We start from the raw sequence: 24,121 nt of genomic DNA, 5'->3' as shown, positions 1-24,121 counted from the left end.
CCCCTCAATGTACTTGGCACAAGAAGTAAAGGTCTGTAGGGAAAATAGATTCCTTTAAATGAATGATCTCTGCTGTTTGGTAGAATCTGTTGATAAAGTCTGCACTAAAAGGTCACTGAAGTTATGTGAACCAAGCAGTTTTATTCCTGTGAAGCACAATATTCTATGCCTGCCAGTTCCTTCTGTCAGAACTCAAACACAAAGAACAAAGCTCTAATATTTTAATGCATTTTTCAAAAAGTAACTTATGAACAGAGCCAAAACAAGCCCACAATTTTTAAAAGAGAAACCTGTGTTTTTTGGACAGTATGGTGCCACTTTGCATGTGAGACTTAAACCCTAATGCAAATTTTATAAAAGACCTGGTACTTACATTGCACTTGGAGAAGGGTATTCATTCCAAGCCTCTCCTCCCATGAAAATATGCTTTTGTAGTGTTTTCAAAACATGAGCTAGTGCAGCCAAAAGCTTTTTTTATATGCTTAACAGCTGAGTAGAAAGGTTTCTAAAAGGCAATATAGCCTGAACGCTGTGAAAAGTCAAATTACAAGCATCAGTCTCAGCACAAAAGGACAATGGCAGAGAGGGGCTAAGGAAGTGGTCACTGAGATGCAACAGGGCTGCATATTCTGGTGGGTTTAAAAATTTAGTGAAGGGAGAAAGAGCAGGAAGTGATTGATTAGTATAAATTGCCATTGAAATAAATACAGAAAGGGAAGAAAGAGCAGGAAGTGATTGATTAGTATAATATGCCACAGAAATGAGCAAATACCAGCCTCCCGGGGCTGTAAAATGCAGGGCACTCGCCCAATCTGCCAAGAGCACCACTTGCAATTTTTTGCAATTTTTGATACATTTCTTTCTGACTTGTTCAGAATGGTCCTATTCTGAGCAGGAGTGCACTGATGGTTTTGTAGCTGTGCCATGTTCTCCTGCACAAGCAAACCTGGGAATTGGAAAGGTGATGAATGCTTAAAGAAAATACAAAATACTCTTTGTTTACCTGTACTCAATATTTGTTTCAAAAACATGTTGAAGATTTGGACTTTAAAATAATTTTTATTTTAGTGATGCTGTTTAGAAGTTGTTCTTCCTGTGAACTTATCATTGCTGTGAGAATTTGCAATTTATCCTATTATGGGGTATTTTCTAATTTCAAATTGATAGAGCAAAATGTTTATTTCTGATATCTGCTTACATTATATATGCACAGATTGTGTTAGATACTAATTTTTTCTGTCCCTCAATAAATTCAGCACTCTATATTTGCCAGGAAGATGTTTAATTTTGTCAAGAATCCTCTAAACTCTTCTTACGAATCTAACTTCTAACAGAATTTGCTAAACACAGTAAATAGTAGTTAGGCTTATACGAAATGCTAAATTTAACTATATTTGAAGTGCTTTACATCTTGCAAAGGATCCTCAGCACCACATAAAAATAACATAAAATTTTGTGAGCAAAAAGGAAGATGAATCCCGACAGCATGTTCCTTATACAGGCAGATTTTATTAAGTAATTGCCAGCCCTATCTTTTTTTTTTTCTGGGAGCTTCACTCTAATGTTTTCTATTTAACTGACGTATATGTTAATCCTTCATTTTCAGTCATAACTTGCATTCAGTATGCCAGTCAAAAAATGGTTCTGGTCGTCCAGTCTCATGTTCTACCCCCACTGCCTGAACCATCGTGTTGGATTATTTGAAAGGGACAAAAGAATGAGTTTGGATGTGTACTCACACCATGTATTCTTCAAAAAAAGGCTGCCTTTGCATTTAGGAGAGATGGATGGACCTGAAGGATGATAATGAAATGAACCTCAAGTGATAGATTAGACCAGTTGTTCCTGGGTTATCACAGAGATAAATAAAAAACTAAGACTTTCACTCTGGGTTTTCTGTAATATTTTAAAGGATGTTTTGCAAAAGACATAAATTGTAGAAGTCAAGATGGTGATGGACATTTAAGTAAATATATGCATCAAAGTCTTGCTATCTAGCTCTGTACTTTGTTTTCCCATATTTATTTCCTTGCTCTTGCTTTGAATGTTCAGCATTTCAAAGAGAAATTAGGGGTTTTGTGCTTTTGAAGAATGTAGCAATGGACAGATATAATTGAGGTGCTTGGTCCTTTGGACTGAAGTCAAGTCCAGGATGTAAATGTTGTTGTGTTCTCAGCAGTAAAATTTAAAAACTATGAGATAGAAATTGAAAATATCCAATAATTTGTGGGGAACAGGGGAAAAGAGAAATCTGGATACTTAAATATGTCAGTTCTTTCTGTGTAAGATTAGATCACCTGGGTCATAATGCAAGCTGCTTTTCCACAAATTCACATAATACTTGTGATTAAAATATATATAATGGTGAATCCTAGGACAAAAACAGGAGGGAGGGCTCACAGCACTCTGAGGAGAGCAGGATTTCAACGTGACTCAGACTGGCTCTGCTTTTGCCATGTAGATCTGTCTGTGCAGACCTTCAGCACTATGCAGGGAGCTGCTAATCTGGTGGTTTAAGTACCCTCTATAATTGCTTAATGCTGCTTCCCAGGTGCTAAATATCATTATTTGAAAGCATTATGTAGATGTTTGGAGAGGGTTGAAAGTCCCAGTGTGGTGTTCTGAGGATCAGGACACAGCAGGTGTGGATCTCCATGGGCTGGTAATTGGGTGGTGGGTGAGCATGAGCAGGAAGCACAGGCAGTGTGTAGGTGAGGGAATGGCACAACTGCCGAGATGGAGCTCTGGGGTACAGACAAAGCTTGTTTTATCCCCTGAGCACCAATATTAACTGAGCCATACACACCTGGCACCCTCCTTCCCCTATGCCTTCACAGCCCGTGAACTTTTTGTGATAACCAAGCACTGATTTTTCAAATGCTCTGCCTACTCCATGCCTTGGAAAAGTCCTGCTTGGACCTCTTCCTCTGGGCATTGCAACTACACAGAAAGATACAGTCTGGGGCAAAAGATAGACAACAATATTTAACTCTCAATGCTGTGCCAGAACCAAAAGAAAATAGGAAAAAAATGTTTTCTATGAAAAGATTTAAATCTATCTCCTGTATTTCCAGGATTAGCTGACATAATGGGGTCAGCCTGCCGGTACAAGTGATTTAGAGAACACCTATTGGCAGCTTTCCTGCTAAAAAAGCAATGCCTTTAATTTGCTTTAGTGGCAATTCCCTTGTACCTAAAGAAATCTTCAGTGCTTTGTGTATAGAGATTAAGATCTCATGGCCAGGGCTAACTTAAAGTTTCATCTTTAATCCTACACTTCTAATTTGGGGAGCACTAAATGAAATGCTGCTTTGTCCATTGATTTCATTGACAATGGTTCCAGTGAGGTTAATCCTGGTTTTCTTCAGCACCGTGCTGGAGTGGGTGCTCAGAAAGTGTGGATGTACAATTCCCTGAGACTGTAGTCATTACTGCATGACTCCTGCAAGACCTAGAGGAGGCCAGGGCACCATATGGGACATGTGTTGGGGTTTTCAGTCTGTGTGGAAAGCCTGGTGCTCTTAGGCAGGAAAGCAGCCCCAGCCCAGCTGCCTGGCTGTGCAAACAGTGGATGCCAGTGCCGTGGGCAGGTTTGCAGGGAATGCACACGTACACGTGTCCATGGTCCTGCAGGTGCTCCCCCTCAGAGCAAGACTGAGCTTTTCATCTTTGCCACAGAATTTCAGGACCCCACAAGATAGGTTATTTTCAAGTTTGTTGAAAACCTGCTGAAGTTAAAGATGTGATTCATACAGCTGATTAATTTCTAAGTACAGGGAGTGCTTTGCCTCTCTTTTGAACACAGAGAAACAGTGTGAGGATGCAGCCAAGGATCAAACCCATAGCTCAGACACATCGTATCACTGTCAGTGTTGCTATGAGACCTCAGCCATCAGTAGCCAGGAGAAAATTGTTCTCATTTACCAGGCTTGGTTGAACTTCTGAGTTGAACATCAGGCCCCCTTACAAGATCAGTCATGATTTGTGGAGTGAGATACAGATGAAAACTTTTCAACAGGAAAGTCATCACATCTCTGTTGTTATCGCCAGTGCTTAGCACTCACTCTCTTTGGCATGGAGATCTCTGTCTGTAAGACTGGACTTTATATTTAATGATCAACATTCTGATTTTTAATGTTTGAAGTTGGGTGTAATAAACTCCCGTTCCTGAAAGACAGTGACATGGTTTATGTTGCATATTAGAATTACAGTTTAAATTGTGGGTTTTTTTGATTAGCATGCTTTTCATGAGACCAAAATATTGTGCATGTATACTGCTGAAGAGCATAATACCTCAGAATTATTTCATCAATGATAAAATATTTTATGGTTCATTTAAGAAAAAAAAGTTTTAATAGTCTGAGCATCTTTAGTGTATTATAATAATACAGCACTTTATAGCAGACTGTAAAACTCCAGACTACAGTTTTAGGAATTGTGCAATTTTGTTTTATAGTTTAATAATTGTTCAATTGAAAATGAGTATGAGGTTACTAAAAACCAATTTAATGACTTACAAAAATACAGCTTTATGAAAATGCACTACACACTTTTACAGAAAATTGAAATTTGTATGGACAGATTATAGTTTTTATCCTCAGAAAGAATTTTGCAAAGTATTGCTACTAAAAGCAGATTTGCAATTGCAGTGTTCCCCTAACACACAGTTGTTTCTATGTTTCACATGGATATCCTCTTATAAGAATACCACAGAAATACAAAGTGCTAGAATAAACCAGAATCAGAAAATTGGATCACATCAGATAAGCCAAATCAAACTATTCATAGCCCTTGTTATTACTTTATGAGGTTCTTCATCATATTGAAGGTATTCCTAATGTCAGCCAACTCTAGTTCTCAATCAAATACCTAGTCCATCATGTATTTCCCTTTTAAAACAGATAGCTCACTATAGTCTGCAAAAAACAGCCATAAAATGGAGTACAGTATTATAAATTAATTTTAAGACATAACTACTACCAATAAAAATTCTAGGTCATTGCATTGCGATGGTACACGTTTAATCATATTGCCTTTGGAAGTAGAGTTCAGAATATATTGTGCCTTTATAGGACCTGACAAAGTGCTTTGTTTAAGACATATTGTTTGCTATTAGCAAATATTAGGTTTTAGTCATGGCTCTGCTCCCATCTGCACTTGCTGGAGTGAAAGAAGCTCTGGTTATGCCAGCAGGCTGACCCTGATACCCAGCCAGGGTAGGCAAAAGTGATTGTGCCACCGAGTTTCTAATGGAAAAAGATTTCAAGAAGTCTTGAAATCTTGAATATTTATTATTTTAAACAGGAATGTTTTTCAAGGAGTCCTTATTACACAGCAAAATCCCATCATGCGGGCTATTCCAGGAACTCATAATGAAAAGGTACTCTTGGCCTTAAAAACCCAATTAATTTCTGTTAACTTCAGTGCAGCTATCACCATATAGCCTCTTTTTGTTCTGAAAACCACATAGTATATTTGACTGCTTCAGAAACAATAAATACTTTACTGTTATAAACTATGGTAGTGCACTAAGTTATTCTCAAAAAAATACATCCACAGAGATTTATGAGGAAAACCAAAGTAAAAGACTGGTGCTGTATCAGATAATGTTGTCAATAGAGAGGTGTTTCTTGCTAAAGTATGAAAATAGCTCAGCAGTTGCCAGAATAGATCAAAACTTAACAAATAAAATCTTTATCTGTGCTGGTTTTTTTACAAAGAATTGTTCTTTCCTAGGTAAGCAGAAGGATTTCACAAGAATTCTATAATTGAAAAGTACTTCTAAACACTTTTATTGAAATAATATTGACAATTTTGTATTGTAGTATAATGGCATAGGACAAATGACAGTGTGAAGGCTGAATAATTCTGGATAGTGGAGCATTTTATTCACAGATCCATAGAGTTTTATGAATTACCTGCCTTCTCTGGCTTGGAGGGGGATGGTGCAGAGGGGGTGGGAGTTTAGGGGAGCAGGGCAGCAATTTGTTGTAGAAACTCCTCATTCCCTGGAGGGGAAGGCTCCTGAGAGGGACCCTGGTGAGCTGTGACCAGTCCTGCTGCAGGGGCTCTGGTTATGCTCCCTGAAATCCCCAGAGGTGGGAGAAATGTTCCTAAATCCTGGAGTAGAGGTGTGGGGGTGCCTGCCCCAGAGTCTTTTTCCAAAAGTGTTGTTCCCTGAGGCTCCTGTGACTCCTTGGGTGTATGAGTGGGTAGAGAAGAGCTCACAGATGGGAACTATATTCACATTGTGCTGTAATTTTCTCATTTACTGTCACCCTTGGTGGCTCTTGAAGTCTTGCAGACACTACTGGACACTATCATAATGATCAGCACGTTGTTTCCATAGATGAGCTATCTATTTCCTAGAGCACAGCAAACCTGGGCTCTTTTTTGGGACAAGTGGTTGATCACATTTTGTCTAATCCTACAGAAAGGTGTCGATAAGAGTTCATGGTCTTATGCTCACTGGCATATCTACATCTGAAACATCTGAAGCCTCACTTGCAGTTAGCCATTAGTCCTCATTTGATCCTTTTCCTGTCTTTGTTTGGTTGGTTGGTTGGTTGGTTTTACATTTTTGTGTGGTTTTTGTTTGTTCGTTTGTTTTCTTTCCTTTTGGTTTGGATTGTTTTGTCCTTTCTTCTTGCAGATCCATTCTGTAATGTTTGGACACTCAACTGCCTCAAAGACTTAATCTGCTGTGAAACTTATTTATATTATTTTTCGTGTTTCCTCTCATGATTTAATGGCTAAATGCAGATTCAGGGGGAAAAGCCACCAAAATCTGCACTAGACTGATCTGGAAGGATGCTGAGCCTGTGTGGTCCTGGAGCAGTCTCCATGCCATCCCTGGCTGGGCTGCCCTGGAGGGCACAGTGAAGGGCAGAGGGGCATTGTGGCTGTGCTGGGGTGCAGCTGAGATTGGAGTAAACCTGCATTTTGATTTGGGTAAAATGTCTGAATCAACCCTGCTTCCTTATCCTTGATTAAGGAGGATGCATTGCCTTCCTCTGCCAACAGCAAACCCAAGTACCTGAAGTATGTTTATGCATATAAAGTCATTTGATTTTAAAGAGGCAATCACACGACCTAATCAAATTCTGCTTTTGTTTATACACTTGTAAAAATGGAATAACTCTGCAGTTGTGTATATTGCAATTATCCTTAAGTGTACATTGTAATTATCCATTACCCCTTACATGTATGCACACCATTCTTTGATATTTCTGTGTAACCCAGAGACTTAACATTCTTAAAAAATAAACTACCCAGCCTCTCAGTTGCCATGTGGCAGATATGATGAAAATCATTTCAGGAATAATAAAGAAGACTTTTTAGGAATAGTTTATTCTGTGTTACCACCAGCAAATGAAATATAGAAAAGCCCAGTGGAAATTAGAGTGCAATAATAAGTAATCATTCTAACCCATACATTGCTGACGAGGCAGCATAGCTGCACAAATAGTACAATATTGAAGAGCTAAAATTTGAAAATTTTCTCATAGCATTCATTAATTTTTCAAGTAATCAAACCAAGTCTATAGGACAGAAGATGAAACACAATCTTTTAACCAAATTGGCTAATCTATACTCCTAATAAAAAAAAATTAATGATAACAAAACAACTGAAGAGAAATTTTTGTTCTGCCTTTAATTTTTGTTTCTGCTTTTAAATGCTGGGAATAAATCACACCCTTTATCTCCTACATTTCATCTCCATGACTCCTAATCAGATGTCTTACCTGAATAATACATCTTTATGTTGCCTCAAACCATCTACTCTACAGCATTTTTCAGTTTGCTATTGAGTTCCAGAACATGAGACACTGCCACTCATTTCAGTTCCTTGCCATCAAAATCAGTAGAAGTTCAAAATGTTTATTTTAGTCAGTACTTTGGAGGAGAGCCTGACTATTTCACACCAAATCCTGTTCCCAGTCAGTGAACTTGGCCTAATAATCCCACATCAGGTTAAGCCCTCCTGCGTGTTTAGCTCTTTTTATGAGTCATGGGTAAACAGACTGATGTGCGTAACATAGAATTTTTTTTATAGGTTCACTCTGTGTGTTTCCTAAAGAATTATAGGATTATCCTCCCTCATGTCTTTCTTAAAACAGAATTAGGTATTCAGGCAGTAATTTATTTAATACTGCATTACATGGTGCTATAGTTTTCCAGACTGACATTTTCAGAAGCCTCAAGAAACCTGTTCAAGGCAAGTTACACATTACCACATGACCCTAAACATTTGGATGTTCTGAATTCATCCTCAGATTTGAAATGTGTGCATTTGAATTTGTTACGTGCGTGGCAGGTAAGACCTGTACCAGGCAGACTCTAAAAAGCTACCTGCAGCCCTAAGTACCTAATTTGTGCAGAGAGTTGGATAAATGGGCATATAAATCAGGAGTGCACAGATGAAAGCAAAGCAGTTACAAGAATATGTGAAAACCCATTCCTAAATTTGTGCCTGCACAAATGTAAAAAAAGAGGTAAAAAAAAAATCCTCTTTCTGTGAAAAAGAATTGTTCGGATGAACAGTGTTCAGTCCGGTTTTTGCAAAGGCTTATCTTCTGTAGGAGAAGTAGTGCATTAAGAGTTGCATGTGTCTTGACTGCTCGATAATGATTTTTGTGTTGGAGTGCTGTTCTGCACACCTCAATCTCATACACACTGCAACTGTCTGGTTCCCAGGGTGAATTTAGGAGTCTGTTCCTGAAGGGACCTAGCTGTTTGTATACAGTTTCAGAATCCATATGCAAATTCAGTAGAAAATAATTATTCTTTTTTGCACAGTGGTTTTGAACTTTGCGAAATTTTTGCAACTGTTTGCAGAATCCTGCTCTCATCAAGAGTTCGCCCAGCCCCTGTTAATTTTGATTAAGATTTCCTGATTATTCCTAAGGACTCAGCCACGGGTATATGCAGAGAAGAAATTCAGATTGTTATAGGCACAACTAAACAGGTTTAGATAAAAAACACACTCTGTCTGTACCCAGGGAACAGCTTAATGAGAATATTTAGGAATAATTAATTAGGCAGAGGTTTTTCACCTTCAAGCTGGTGGCTCATGTTATATTTAGTATCAGTGCAGCTCTTTGGTAAGTGCCCTCAGTGAGAGAGAGGGCTCTGTTTTCAGGGAGCTGAACTGGGTCCATGTCACAGGGACAGCCCCTAAAATGCCACTTGTGCTGGCTTATGTCCCTGTGACAGGGGGCTGGACTCTGGTGTTCCATGGACATTTAAAGAGAGCAACTGGCAAAGCTTCAGCTCCACACAGTCTCCACACCAGCAAGGCACATCTGCTCATGTGTGCTCTGCAAGTCCTCGTTCCTCATGTGCTGCCCTTTGCTGTGTGCAGAGCCTGCTGGAGTGCAGTTCCATTCCTCTGGGCACAGGGTCTCAGCCGTGGGGTCTCTCTGCAGTCCCTGGGTGGGAGCAGCACAGGGATACCCCAAATCCCTTCTGAGGATGCTGCTCTCACATAGCAGAGAGGCTTAGCCTGTGTTGGCCACTGAACAAGGCATCTCTGAAGGCCATATAATTCACTTCTGACTGGGGCAGCCCAATGTGCAGTATCAGCACTGGTTTCCATATACAATAGCATATGTTACTATGTAGGTACTGTCTGCTTCACAGCCATCCCTCGTTTCTAGCAGTGCTGTCATGCTTGTGACTTTCCACCCTCTGATCTGTAGGTAGGAGTAACACAAGAAGCCAGATTGCTGCTATGGTTGGCACACACACTGTTGTATTTTTTTAATGCTTCCTCTCTAGATACTTGATGGCAATGCATTGACACTGAAACTTGCTAGGAAGACAAAGCTGATGCTAATGAGGGATTAGATGCATCTGAGTAGGTAGATTACAAAAAACCACCCCTCACTTGGTCTGTTTTCTGCTTGCTTCAGCTCAGTCCAGAACTATTAATAAAACCATTATGCACTCAGGGAAATATTTGCTGCCAACCATAACCAAGATTCTCTTCAGATGGCACTCCTAAGATGTTTTTCTAGGTGAAACCTTATAATCTCTCTCTTGAGGTCCACCAAAGGATGTTAAAATTTGGTAGCACAAGGCACCTTCAAGATTTTTCTTGTAAGATTTGCTGTAGATTTACAAAAATCTGAAGCTGGAGCAGGACTGTCCCTTTTTAACACAGCAGCTCATCTCACAGAAAGGGAAGGGCATAGGAAAACATCCTACGTGCTTTGCAATATTCTAAGCCTATAGCCCATTAATTCCTCAGTCTCTGATGAAGTGCATTGCCTGAGGTGCAAATTAGTGCCACTTTTGTGCATTGAACCTGTCCTCTTAAGAGAAGAAATGCTTCAGAACCACCTCCTCATTTCAAAACTACTACAGAATACAGTATTGACCTGAGCTAGATTAAACAAGCTTCCTTGGAATTTAAGTCTGTATGTCTCATTAATAATCCCCTGAGCTATCTAGTCTACCACAATGTAATTCTTCAAAAACTAGACAAACTAGTCACAACTAAGATTCTAAAGCTACTTCCAGTTTAGTATGGAAACATTTCAAAATATACCCAAAGTGATGTTGATCTGCATTACCGGCATTATTAGCATTAATCTGTTTTTATTTTCCAGCTTATTAAATGTAAACATAAATTTGAGCCTTCTGTCCTTCTGTGAAGAATTTGTGGGATGAAACAAAGAAGGATTATATCCCATGAATGCAATTTTGCATAATCTGGTAATTATTTGCATCATCTGGTCATTTTAGACACAGTTTTTTCTAGTAGGGTTATAATGGTTAAACATTTAACATTCACAGTACTTTTTTGTGTCTAAGAAATTGTTTCAGTGGTGGAAAAAAAAGTCCTCCATAATTCTTATTTCTGAAATTTCAGGCCGTATATACAGATGATATTAGGAAGTTGCTTTTGATTTCCAGTTGGTATTGTCTGGCAAGTGGAGAAATTCCTGTTGGTGTGGTGGGATCAGGGCAATAAAAATAAGGCACCATTCAAATAATGTCATGATTCTGCAGAGATCTCTTATAAGAGTTTCTGTGCTTTTTTGAATAGCTTCATTAATTACAGTGTGGCTGTTTGTGAGAGCATCATTCATGTGTAAATCAGGGATATGAGGAAGGCCACTCTAATACCATCCATTAAAGTATGGTCCACTGTAGGATAGCCCATTAAAGAGAATTACTGTCAGGGTTTCACTGATAGTATTTCTGAGAAGGGGTGATTTTTCATTCCTTCACTCACTTCAGCAAGGGGAGAATGAATGTTGGATGCTACATCAAAGTCTCTCACAAGTATTGAGTTTTAAGATCCATTTTGCAGGGGCCTTTTAATAACATTTAGGAAGCTGACAGGACAAACCAAGGTCTAGCTTAGCTAATGGAGATCTGTGAATGAGACCAATTGGATTTTTTTTGTCAGTCATGGCCTAAATCTGTTGAAAAATATGCTTGTTTTAGAAAATAAGATATCAGTAATTCAAATTTTATGATACTGATTGACTTTTTTTAAGAAATTAAAATGCCATCAGAATTTTTTAAACAGGAATGCTAGTGGCGAATTTGAACACCTTTCTACAGACTTCTAAAGGCTTTTATTCTAATGAAAATAAAAATAGGTTGTCATAGACATTGCTGGTAGCTATGCTTAAAGTTGAAGTTGTCTTACATTTCATATTAAAAAAAGATTCCAAGTATTCATTATTTGGGTGAAAATTTTCACGTTTTGTGTGTGGTTCTAGCTGAATTCGTGAGGAATAGCTGCCTGTCAAAGTCACGATATACCATAACCTGGTGTATTTTTTTTTTTTAATACTCATCTTGTTAGATTTGATTCCACTATTTTTTAAAAAAAGTTTTCTTTATTTTTTTATTCTAAATGGTATTGTCAGTGCTAGAAAGAAACTGAGACAAGTGCTGCAGCAAGTTCACTACAATTGCAGCCCTGCCAGTTCTGAGGATACATCTGTGCACCTGCAAAATTCAGCTACAGGATTAGAGAAGGGAGTGAATGCTTTAATTTTTTATTTCAGTGGCACTTCTGGAGGGCAGATTGTGCCAAAAATGCAAAATTCACTAATTATCCAAATCACAGCTGTTCAACAGTGGATTATTTTGAAAGAAAAGAACTACCCTCTGAATCATGCTATGATTTAGTGGGATTTGCGTACACCACCACACAACTGTGGAAATTAATACATCGGGCTTGAAATGTGCAAACTAAACACAGGCAGGGAGGGCATGGCTGTGGGGTGGGTGCTCAGCTGACTGGTTTCTTTTACCTTGCTGTTACTTCACTGTTCCTTTATTGTAGTCTTTGCTTTTGCCTCTGTAATTGCAGGAAGAGTCACTTTTTACCTGAAGTGTTTTCACCCTTTTAAGGCTCTCTGTGTTTTTTTTTGTCTGTGTAACCATGCCAGTACTCACAATGCACACGTGCACGCACGTACTGTTAATAGAAAGTCCTGAACGTTTTTAGGCACTTAACAAAAAGCAGATGTTCATGGTCGTTCCCTTTTAAAATGTATGAGTTTCTGAGTGCAGTGCTCAGAAAAGCAGCAGTAATGCAGGTTGCTCAAGGTTGGCATGGCAGGAAGGGAAGCTCAGGGCCCTGTGCAGACTGCTGTTCAAGCAAGCTTGCCTGATCTTCCCTTCCAGCTGCAGAACCACAGAGCAGCACCCCTGGTCCTGCTGCCGGAGCACTGACCTTGTTTGCTCCATCCCTTCCACCTCCCACAACTCCTAACTGGAGTCACATGAGGCTGAGGGGTGTGCTGAGCATCCCTGCTGAGCTGGGATCTCATCCCTGCTAAAGCTCTGCTCCCTCTGCAGAGTTCTGGCTGTGCACTGTCCTGGGGTGTGACTGCAGTGCAGGAAACTCTCCAGAAAGCAGCAGGCACAGGGAGCTCTGCCTGCACTGGAGTGTTGGTTCTGGGATATTTTTCTCTTACCTTATATTTTTATATATATATATATATATATATATATATATATACACAAGCAATAGAACAGGTCTGCTGCAGCAGCTGTCTCAAAGCCTTTATTTCATCGTGGGAATCAGCCTCATTTTAAGAACCAAGCAAGGCAATGGAAACAGCTTCAGCTGCTTACAACAGCAGACAAGTTGTTCTTAGTTACATGGTCTTTTAAAAGTTTTTTAGCCAATAATATTGAAAGCTGACAAGCATTTGCTCTAGCCAACTAGTACACTTACACCTCTTGCTTTTAACAATGCTTACTTGTAATGTTTTAAAACAATGGGTAAAGCATCATTATTAAGCTTACATAATTCTGCTGTCTTGCTTAACATATTTTCTAATGCCTGTCTCTACACAGCATATATCTCTATTATTTCCTGACCTTGCATCCCCAACTTTCTTGCATTTCTTCACTCTGAGATTTGCTTTCCCACAGCCTTCTGAGAGTATTGTACCTTTCCTATTTCCCACACTGGAGCACCTGGGCAGCAGCCCTGCCTGGGCACACCTGGAGGAGATGCTGCCCTACAGGAGCCCTGCAGACACATGGGTGTGGTGCCTCTTCCCAAGCTCATGAGCCCAGGGCAAGCCTGTGCTGCTCTGGCTGAGCTGCTGTGGTCCTGCAGTAGCCGTGGCTGGCAGCTGCTCAGGGCTGTTCCCACCACACTCCAGTGCACCACTGTAACAGTGTGGTGTTGTTTGCACCACTTAATTAGTGATTTGTCTGAAGTTTCTTCTGTCTTCACTCAGAGTCAGGATTAAAAACAAGAAGGAGACGAATTTTCCTGTGTTCAGGCTTGGTTGTTTATTAAATCTTATCTAAAGTACAGAGAGTTCAGCAACACTTCTGGCTACCAGCTAGAAGCGAGCAAAATGGAGCTGAATCCAGCTAGCTGCGAGGTCTCTTAAAGCTAAACAGTCCAATAGAGAGTTAATACCTATATTATTTATACTTTTAACCCAGTAATCAAAATCCCATGACTCTCAGTGTGGTGCCAACTCTCCAACCAGAAACTCCTGCCTGAAACCATGAAGAAGAAGGAAGAACACAGAAAGGAAACACCACCCAAAATCCTCCATCTTGTCCCGTACCTATTACTATTTTATAAAAACCTCAAATTTAAAACCCTACACCATGTGAAAGCACACACTTATATTTGACTACACACCCGTGATTTTAACTTCATCACTCAAATTTGGAAGCCTTCAAGGCTTCAGGTCACAAGCAGTTTTCTCCAGGGGGTCAGTGCCAGAAAGCACAGAAAGCTCAAAAACCCCAGGTTTCTGGGATCCAGCACACCAGAGCCCAGCCTGATGCAGGAGGCAGCAGCTTCACCTGCTGCCAAGCTGAATGACTTTGTTCGTGTATTCAGACACATGAGCCCAACACTCCAGCCTGGGGAAGTGTTGTGGGATCTCTAGTGCTTCAATTACTTACCCTTCTTTAAAATTAAAAGCTGAGTATGTCTTTTAACTGGGACTACAATGGCTTGCTGTTCCTGCTGGTTTTCTTCAGGTGCTGTTCAGTGTGCAGCAGACACATTCTACGTGTACCTGCTGTCCATGGCACTGGGTTGATCTCTGTGCTGAATCACTTGGGAAATGCGTTCTAATAATAAGATCCAAAACAACTCGACTTTGGGTTACATGGACGTTTAGTTTTACAACTAGAGAAAAAGCCCAAAACAACCTAGGCAGCCCAAGATGTTGAGATATTAACCTAATAAAACTTACTCAGTCTCTGCTTTTTAGTATTCTGTTTCTTCCTCTGCCCTTCTTAATGCAAAAATATTTGCTTGCAGCAAATCCATAAAAAGACCATATTAGGAGAATTGCATAATATTCCCTAAAAATAGGAAGGAAGAATCTGGGACTATAGAAATTCATTTTACTCAGCTAAATGAATGACTGAACATGAAAACAAAATTGTTAGCAAGTTACTGTACTGCCATGAAAGGTAAGTCAGCTCAGTTGTCTTGGCTGGGTGTCATATTTTGTGCTGTGCTCACTGGGAAACTAATTGCTTGAAATAAATATTTGAAGATCTGCGTGTCTGGTCCTTGTAAGCTGTTTGATCAGTTTGGTGTTGCTGATAGGATCTGTTTTTTATAAAACCTTTAAGATTGCTGTTAGGCAATTTTTGTGCCATGTTATCCCAGCCATATAAGTGCAGTGAGAGATGGAGCTTAATGAGGTCTCATGTTTATTAGCATAAATATCTGGGAATGGTCCAGCAATAATTAATATGATATAGGTCATCTTTCCTTCCTTCCACGCTCTTTTCAGCTTATTTTGAGAAGATTGCTTCCAATTCTTACCCCTTCAATCAAATTTTCTAACAATTTGCAAATCAAAGGGAGTTTTCCCTCTATCCGTATCAGACTTTACCAACTCTTCTGTCCATTTCTTAGGTTTCTGGAGTGGTTTCTTCTGCTATGTGTGTTTCCATCTGCATCTATCAGTAGCCCCAGGTGTCTGCAGTGGCTGTTAGACCAGAGCTGATTTGATTCATTGTTCCTCTGCAGTCTGGGAAGGAGATGCTGTTCCCAGCCCACCTGGCCCCATCCAGAAGGATTGGGCAGTGCTCCCTCCTTGGTGACTGCAGAGCTGGAAATCTGCCTTTAGCACAACAGGGACCTGCCTTTTTTCCAGCCCCTTTTCCAGAGGATTCCTATTGACCTTCTCTTTCCTGTTCAGAAAATAACCCTGCTTTAAGGTTACCCTCTGTTTCTTGTTTCTCACGTTTAAGTCCTCGAATCCAGCAAAAATTTATTAATATTGAGGGATATGGGGAATACTGTAAAAAAGCCCTCAGTGTATGTTTTCCCAGTGCATTTTTGGGCACCAGGGGATGCTTGGCTTACTTTATTTAATGTGTCTCAGCTGAAAAACTGGTAATTTGCTTCTTTCTGTGCTGGGTGTTATCTGTGTAGCTCTGGAGCACAGTGCCAGTAATATCTTCATGATGCTTGTTTCTAGAAGATACTTTCTTCTCTCCTCAAAGTGTCATGACAGAACTGTAGTGCTTTTATGCAGAATGACAACTGATAATTTCATGCCCCAAGCTTGTATCTTGAGGGTTGATTCAGCAGAGAGGGGAAAAAAACAAAACAAAAACAAAGCAGAAAAAAGATCTGGCTGCTTTGTTGTAGGACAGTGCAGAGCTGATTGTTTTTCTAGCTTAAATAGCTCTGCACTCTGGCTGGATGGTATGGGTTTCAGAATTACCCCGTGCTGAACTGGATCCTTATTTCAGTGGCCTGTGTCTCTGACCCACACTTTTCTTATCTTCCCTGTTGAAAGTAATTATACTCCAGTGTGGCATAGTACTCCTGTGCTAATAAGAAAATACTATTGTCAGTTGTGATAGATGTACCATCCACTTAGTGAGCACAGAAGAGTTAAACTGATTGCATTTTTTCAATCTGTATATTTCTCTGCTTATTGTTTGTGTCCTGCTGTTGGGGAAGGCAGGTTAGTTGCATAGTAAATCTCTCTAATCAACACAGGAGAAGAACAAAAAGAACAAACACCCTCATTTGTTATAGCTGTTTTAGAAGCGTGGTCATTTAGAAGCGTGGTCAGAAGGATGCATTCTGGGAGATTTGTCCCTCTTCTTCAGAAAGGCTTGTTAATATGGGCATAACTAACCAGGATCTCAGGAGAGGACAAGGGCTCACTCATTAAAATCAGCTGTATAAACAGCCTACCTAGCAGATATCTGTCCTAATGATGCTTCTGTTGCCTCTCTCTGTCCAAGCAATATGTTCCATAAAGCTCATAAAGCCCAAAGCGTGTAGCTAAAGAAAGGGGCTGGGTTCTGAATTTGGGTGCTCACTCTGTGCTTGTTTGCATTCAGTGCCGATGCATTCAGCTCCCTTTACATCCTCCTCTTTGCCTTCCCTCTCATTACAGCTCACCTCCATCTGGAGACATCCCCAGTCAGAACTTTGCCTTGCTTTGAGTGACAGAAATTGATGCTGTAGTGAGCATATAAAAATAGTGCTGGTGACAAGCCATAGGTGTGTGCTGACTCCTGGTGAGACACTGCTGCAGTGTTCAATGCATGTATTAACCATGCAGTGCTGGGATTTGCAAAAGCTGGATGCCTAATTGCAAGATTGCATTTCTGGGCATAAATTCAGGGCTGTAGTGTCTGCAGAGGATGGATCCAAAGGGATTTGGGGGATGGAAAGCAGGGAGTTATTTTAGGAGGATCTTATGATAATTATTAGGTGCAGGGCAAGAGAAGACTAATTAGGGGCATGCAGTTGAACTCATCTAGGATGCATTGGGATCAGAAGGAAACATGGAGGTCCACAGAGTCTTTTGAAGGAGAAACATCTCTATAAGCATTATTTTTTTTTTCTGAAAACCACTATCTTGTCTGCTGATCCTGATTTAATTCTCTTTCTAGGAAAGAAAGAAGTAAAATTTTGCTTTTCATAATGAGATTTTTTTTCTGGACATGCTATTGGTTGCTGTACCAGCCCCTGAGCAATATTTTATTTCTGATACTGAAAATTAAGGGTTTTGAGACCAAAACAAGGCTTGCATGTGACTTGTAACATGTGTAGACATGTAACATGTGTAGACTTGTAGGGTGTAACAGACATGATATTGAAGCTCATCAGGAGGTGCTTAAATACAATTACCTCTAAATACCATCTCTTGCTTGTGCTGCTACAGTGAGAAGATTCTCTGGGAAAGGAGGTATTCATTTTTAGAAAACATAAAAGCTTAAGTGAGGTCAAGTCTGTTGGCTCTATGGATGCAGCTTCATCGGAGTAGCTCACATTAATGAATTGCAGTTCCCTGCAAAGCTGGAGGAAGTGTCAGCCCATCTTATGTAACTTTGTTTTATGGCCTGAGATATGTCACAGCTCAGTGTGTCATTAAGTAAGTCATTAGCAAATGCTATTTTTCCTCGGTAGAAAAGAACTCATATATCTTTGTTAGCCACTTATTTTAAACTGATTTTCCTTCACTGTTTTAAAAATTATTATTTTTATCAGCGCAGCCCTGCTTGGTTTTTTTATTTGATGGAATCCCCATTGATCTTTTTCTCACCAGATAAACAGTTTTGTATTAAAATTTTAAAAGAATACAAATTTGAATACAGACAACTTAGCCATTAATGTGCACTCTTTTACTCCTATGGAGTTAGGTACTTCTAAAATATTTGAAAACACCTTCTTGCTTGCTTGGTAGGCAAGCTGGATACCTGAGATGGGATTGGCAGTGAATCTTTGGCATCTTGCATAGTGAACAACTCTCAATTCCCAAATTACCTGATGGTGCAGTTATTCCAGAATTGTCTGCAGCTGCATGTGATGGACACTCATTTCTCTTGTTTAAATTTTTAGGATAATGGAAGATGTTAAAAAGTAAATAGCTGACAGCAGAGGGTATCCTCTTTAATTCAGATGCATGTCTCCCAGTCTGGGTCTGTTTCCACCAGGGCTATCAGCATAACATCCAAACCCTGGTTTGTTTTTTAATCTCTGATAAGGTGTTCACTCACTGTAGCACAAACAAAGAGTTCTGCTAGAGCTGTTTCTGCCCAAACAGGGCAGGAAGAATTTTCCCCTTTGTTTATAAGTAAAGGACATTCACTAAAGCACTCTCTTCAACATGTAGGTTTGGGTTTTTTATCCCATTATTTGTGATTTAGTGATGCACTATTGTATTCCAGTAGTGCAGCCTATGCCAGTATTTCCATTATAACCCATTCTCACAGTTTTATAACTCAACACTAAAAATGTACTCTTCCAATTTGAAACTTGGCATATAATGTCTCATCTCATCCTCAAAATGACAGTTTTTTCTTTCCCTTTGCCTTCCTCCCAATAAAAGGTTGCATTTTTGTTGTATTTTTAAATAGAAGATACATTCCTTTCTGTTTTGATAAGGGAATAGCCTGCCTGATTATTAAAATTGCTTTTCAGTGCTAAGAGAGGAGGACATTATAATAGAGGATGTTATGTGAGTAAGTGTTGTTGATGTTACAATGTCTACAATAAGTGTATGGATACAGAGAAGTATCACCTTCCAAATGAAAATCAGAGAATGTTTATCAAAATTATTGAAAAGGGTCTTTTTATGGTGATGCTTTTCTAGCTGTCAATTTTACCCTTAAAATAAGGTGTTCTCAAAGGTAAAGATGTTTCAGCTGCTGTACTCATTGTTTTCAGGCTGAATGAAGGAAGACTTAATATAGGGAAAATAATGATGTTTTTCTCTTTACTCATTTGATAAACACAGTACAAAAGATACAAATTCTGACTTTGGTGTTGGGACCAACTACCTGGTGTATATCTGTAGTTATCACAGTGCTGTCAATCCACTTGATTGATGCAGGTGTAAGCAGCAAAACAGTGTTTAAAATAAACAAACATCTGTGGGAATAGGAGAGTTAGCAACAAGTGACAAACTAAGAAATAAGAGGCTTGGATGATCAGCCTACATTGTCAGGATCTGAACCTCTCATCCAGAGGCTTTATCTGAAGCCTCCCATTCCAGTTCAAGGTAGTAGGGGTATTATGGATGTAAGAAAATCAGGATTTAAGTCTAATTTCTCCTCCTTTACCTGTCTCCTTGGAGCCAGCTATTTAGGAGCTGAAAGCTACCCAGTTGCCTTTGAAAGAGGTTTCCTATCCACTGCCAACATGGCACGAAGACTTCACTGTGGTTCTTCTTTTTGTTGTAAATTTACTTCTAGGCATTTATTTTTCCATTTAGACAGTTAAATTTATGCTTACCATAACCACTTTAATGGTACTAATTAGTAGAAAGGATATATAAGAATGAAATTTTACAGAGGGTGTTTATTCATAAATTGAGCTATTATTTTGTCCTGTATATGAAAACTATCACTATATATTCAGTGGGTATTCTTACTATAGCTGTCTTGCTCTTAAACCCCAGCTGTTTTCACTTTTTCAGTTGTCTGTAATATGTTCATGTGTCATCAAAAGCAGAGAATATTTTTTCCTAATAAGAAGTTCAGTTCCTTCATTTGAATTCTAAAATCAGTAATTAGGTCAAAGACAATTTTGTACCCGTTGGCAGAACCAGTGGCTCTCAGATATGAAATAAAATAGCTGTATGTGGAACTGAATTTTTGAGGGCATAAAATCAGACTGCTCAGCACTTTCTCACATCCACATTAGTCCAGGCCATCACTGCCTAAACCAGTGAGATTCTGCAGTGTAAAATGAATGCAGCACTCTGAGATTCAGATCTTCGATTTTTGCAGGAAATAAGTTGCAGGTCCAACAAAACTTCCACGTGGAAGCACCAGATGTGCCCAGTGCAGTAGTTTTGGAAACTCAGGTCTTCTCTTACAAGAACTGATTTACTTTAGCACAGTTGCCTCCTATAAAAGGGTGCTTGGTTTGTTTCTGGAATATATAAAGAAAGAACTGATACTGAGAATCACTGAAGTGCTCAAGTCTGCCACAGCACTGCTTGTTGAGAGCACCTTGCACACCATGGGGATTAGTGCTGCTCTTGTGGAAAAACAGAAAACACCCAGCCCAGACTTGTTCACTTCAAGAATGGGAATATTAAACACCTCCTGCTGCTGGACAGAGTGCAGGCTGCTGCTTCCATTTTGGATGATGTCACCTGAAATGCTTCTTGCTTGAGTCAGTGTTCTTTTTTCAGCTTTGTAGAAGACATTCTCTGGCAGCCATGACATGTATTAAAATAATATTTATATTTTTATCATAATAGTTGGGAAAATTGCAAGAATCATTAAGGATAAAATATTCCTGTGTTGTATATTTTCCTGAAACGGAGTTATATCATAGATTATTTGTTAATATGCAGTGGTATTACAATAATTATTAACTGTCATATTTCATTTCTTCTCATGAACATCCAGCACCATTTTTAAGGGGCCACAGAAGATAACATGTTCTCTGCAGCTGATGGCACTCATCATTGTAATTACTAAGTACCCTTAGTTGACTGTTTGAAATTTTGCTGTAAATTCAAATGAGAATGTGAATGTTATTGGAAAACATGCAGTTACATTTAGAGTTTATTTGCTAATCATGTGCAAATCGCTGTCAAAATTATAGGAGTATGACAACCGATGCAAATTTATCTAAGTGCTTTGTGCTGCTGGAAGTATAAATTGCACGGGGAATAAAATTTGTATTTGTTCATAGGCACAGAAGAAGCGAAAATCCAATGAATCTGTAGATACAGAGCTCTGTCTTAATGAGGTAAGTGTGGATCTTGGAGATTTCACAGCACAGGTGCTTCCCCATAAGAAAATACATTCCAAGTCTGTCAAGATTATCATGGGCTACCTCACACATGTCTTGTCAGTTTTGTTATGTTTGGGTATCATAATGCATTAAAGAATGATCTCACTTGGAAGTTCAGAGCTGGGCTCGAATTCTCCTCTGCTGACTTTATATTTCAGTAGCTGTATGGTACATGTTTAGGCAGATCCCATGGTAAACACCATTGCACCTTGCAAGAATACTTATTTAATAATCTGCACCTGTGGATTAAATTTGATTTATTGTTATCCAGAAATAACTTGTCAAAGAAACTTGTTCTGTTGGCTGTCCAGAAGGTGCAGTTTCTCTGCGAGTCCTGCTTTTGCTTTGTAAAATAAACTGGCATGATAAATACAGATCTCTAAAAAAAAGCCTGTACTTTTACACATGGAAGCATTGCTGAAGTAAGAATTTTTTAATACTCTTTTCTGAAGTGTGCAGTACTGGTGTTAACTAATTTCAAAATATTGTCCTTGTGGCATCTGTTTTAATGCCCTTTTTATCATTCAGTTAATGAGATTGATGTATAGGTATCAGTGGAGGGCGGGACATGGACAAACAAAAGATGAATTTCGTGATGTAGGCTTGAATGCTTTGCAACGAAAATGTTGTGCTGGTGACCAAGGAAGGTGTTGTGTCTTGCAGAACGCTCTGGGGAAGGACAACACGGCGGGAGTCTCCACCAGTCACATATCCGCGGAGAATTCCCTGGCTCTTCCCACCAGCTTCTATCTAAGCACACAGCTCACCCTGATGGCACTTGCACTCTCACTCTCTTTGTCCCTAACCTCATCAGTCGTCTTGTAGCTGCATTACAAAAGGACGTGTTAAAAAAAAAAAAAAAAATCTAAAAAAAAAAAAAAAAAAATCTGTTTGCTGTCCTCTGTTGTTTATCTGGAATTCCAGGTCTGGGAGCTAAGCTGAGGCACTCCTGCTAGAACAGTCTCAGTCAGCTGGAATTTTATTTTGTTTTTTCTCTCTAAAAAAAGCTTCTTGTGATATTTAGAGGCTTTGTGAAATACTTGGTGCAGTGCTACATTCCAAACCCAAAAGGCTTTTGGGCATGCAGTGTTTTAAAGAGACAGTGTGTAAATTTGCCTGTAAAGCGACCTGGTTGGATTATTTTAATAATTATTATTTTAATTCTGGCTTTTACCTGAGAAAGAAGATGACGGTTTTCTTAAAATCTTGTTTATCTCATTGAATGGTTTTGGTTTTCAAATTGTTTGAACTTCAGACTATCAAGGATGCCAGGCTTTTGTCTAATGGTGAATGTTCTCCCAGAGAGTGGACTTTATGAAACTTCTTCATTTGATAAATCACTACTGATGTTAAACTCTTTCAGTGTGTTAGCATTTTCCTCTTTAAATGTTTACGTACTGTAAGTGATTCTGCGTTCCCTGCTGAGAAGCCATTATAATTCACATACAGGTATAAAGTATGTCTTTCAGTTAAATTCTCATAAAAATAGAGTGTGGCGTAGAACCTTCTAACAGTACATTTATCTTTTAATTATAATCATCTAGCCTTAACAAGAGTGAAGATTCTTTACATTAGCAAGATGCAGCCATTGTGAAAGCTTGATAAAGATACATTTCTTTAAATATGAGGAACAAATTTTGCTACAGGGTTTCAGCTGTACAGTCTATGGTCTTCTATGCTTCCATTGTGATAATATAGTCCAGCTATTATCCTCTTTGTTTAATAAAAAAGTGACATACAATTTATTTGCTCTGCTAAAACATCATCATCCGTCTGTACATTCCTGATAATGTCAGATCAAACATCTACAGGAACTCCATGCCTTACTTCTCTTATCAAAGCATTGTAGAGGGACAAGAGGTAGTAGGATATCATTTAAACTGTGTTCTATGTCTTAGAACTGCTAAAATCAACACAAAAGGATGGTTGATCCAATTGCAAGGCAGCATCATGCACATAGACCCATGTGACAGGTTTTTTCACCCTGGTAGTTCCTACCACAGACCTTGGCATTGCTGACATGATGAACTGCTTGCAAGTCCAGCTCCATAATTTAATGTTTTGGACGGCAGTGTTACCAGTATACATGATTTAATCACTTGGTTCTCACTCAGTGAATTTGGCAGCCTGCACTGGCTCGTGGTGATTTCCTGCAGTATCTAGAAGGAATTCTTTAAAGCTTTAAATGTCATCAGATAGGCAGCATTTCTCCTAAGGGCTGTCTTTATACCTTACTGTGATGGCTTGTTGACTGTTACAAGCAGTTATGTCTAAGTGATCAACAGTAATCAGTTTTTGTTCCTATTGGAAGTAGAAGATAACTTCTGCAAGCAAGGAGTTCATCATGTTGAATGTATGGATTTACTCTGAGACTTACACAATTATGCCCTGACCTGCTCTGAAATGTCCAGATCAGTTATTTGCAATACAACTATAAAGTACAAATTACTATTTTATAAACTGCACTGAGGTTTGAGTGTGCAAAATACTCATCTTGATAAGAGACTATTAAACCTATTTACAAGTTCATCTTTTGAGATTTTTCTTGGCTAATAATAAACACTTTCATAAATTTTGAAATTCATTTATGTAGTCTTGATTATGGTCACATAATACAGGTTTCAAAGCGATTTGTATGTGATAGAATTCTACAATACTCTGTGCCACTGAACATAACAAATTAGACAATATTACTTTTTAATTCTGTGTTGATAAGAACCTGCAAATTACTTTCAAAGGCAGCAGAGCTGCTTTTGGAGAAGAGATATATAAACCATCATTACCAGCAAAGCCCATGTGGTTCCTGTTGCTCTTCTTGTAGAAAATAATCAAATTATTGAAAACTAGTGGCAGCAGAAAAAAGATTAC

At 39.0% G+C, this 24,121-nt stretch overlaps 1 protein-coding gene across 1 annotated transcript in view; it reads left to right on the top strand.

Annotated features, from left to right (window-relative positions):
- Positions 1-23,837, top strand: part of GFRA1 (GDNF family receptor alpha 1) — a 133,844-nt gene extending 110,007 nt beyond the window's left edge. The window contains exons 8-9 of the mRNA XM_014872548.2: positions 21,152-21,208; positions 21,917-23,837. Coding sequence (XP_014728034.1) covers positions 21,152-21,208; positions 21,917-22,078 — 219 coding nt within the window. The 3' untranslated portion in view covers positions 22,079-23,837. The remainder of the gene's footprint in view (positions 1-21,151; positions 21,209-21,916) is intronic.
- Positions 23,838-24,121: the final 284 nt, after the last annotated feature.

This window comes from Sturnus vulgaris, chromosome 8, assembly GCF_052056855.1.
Source record: "Sturnus vulgaris isolate bStuVul1 chromosome 8, bStuVul1.hap1, whole genome shotgun sequence".
NCBI classification, from domain to species: domain Eukaryota; kingdom Metazoa; phylum Chordata; class Aves; order Passeriformes; family Sturnidae; genus Sturnus; species Sturnus vulgaris.
Note: the sequence above shows the minus strand (reverse complement) of the source record. Positions and strands in the feature narration are given on the sequence as shown.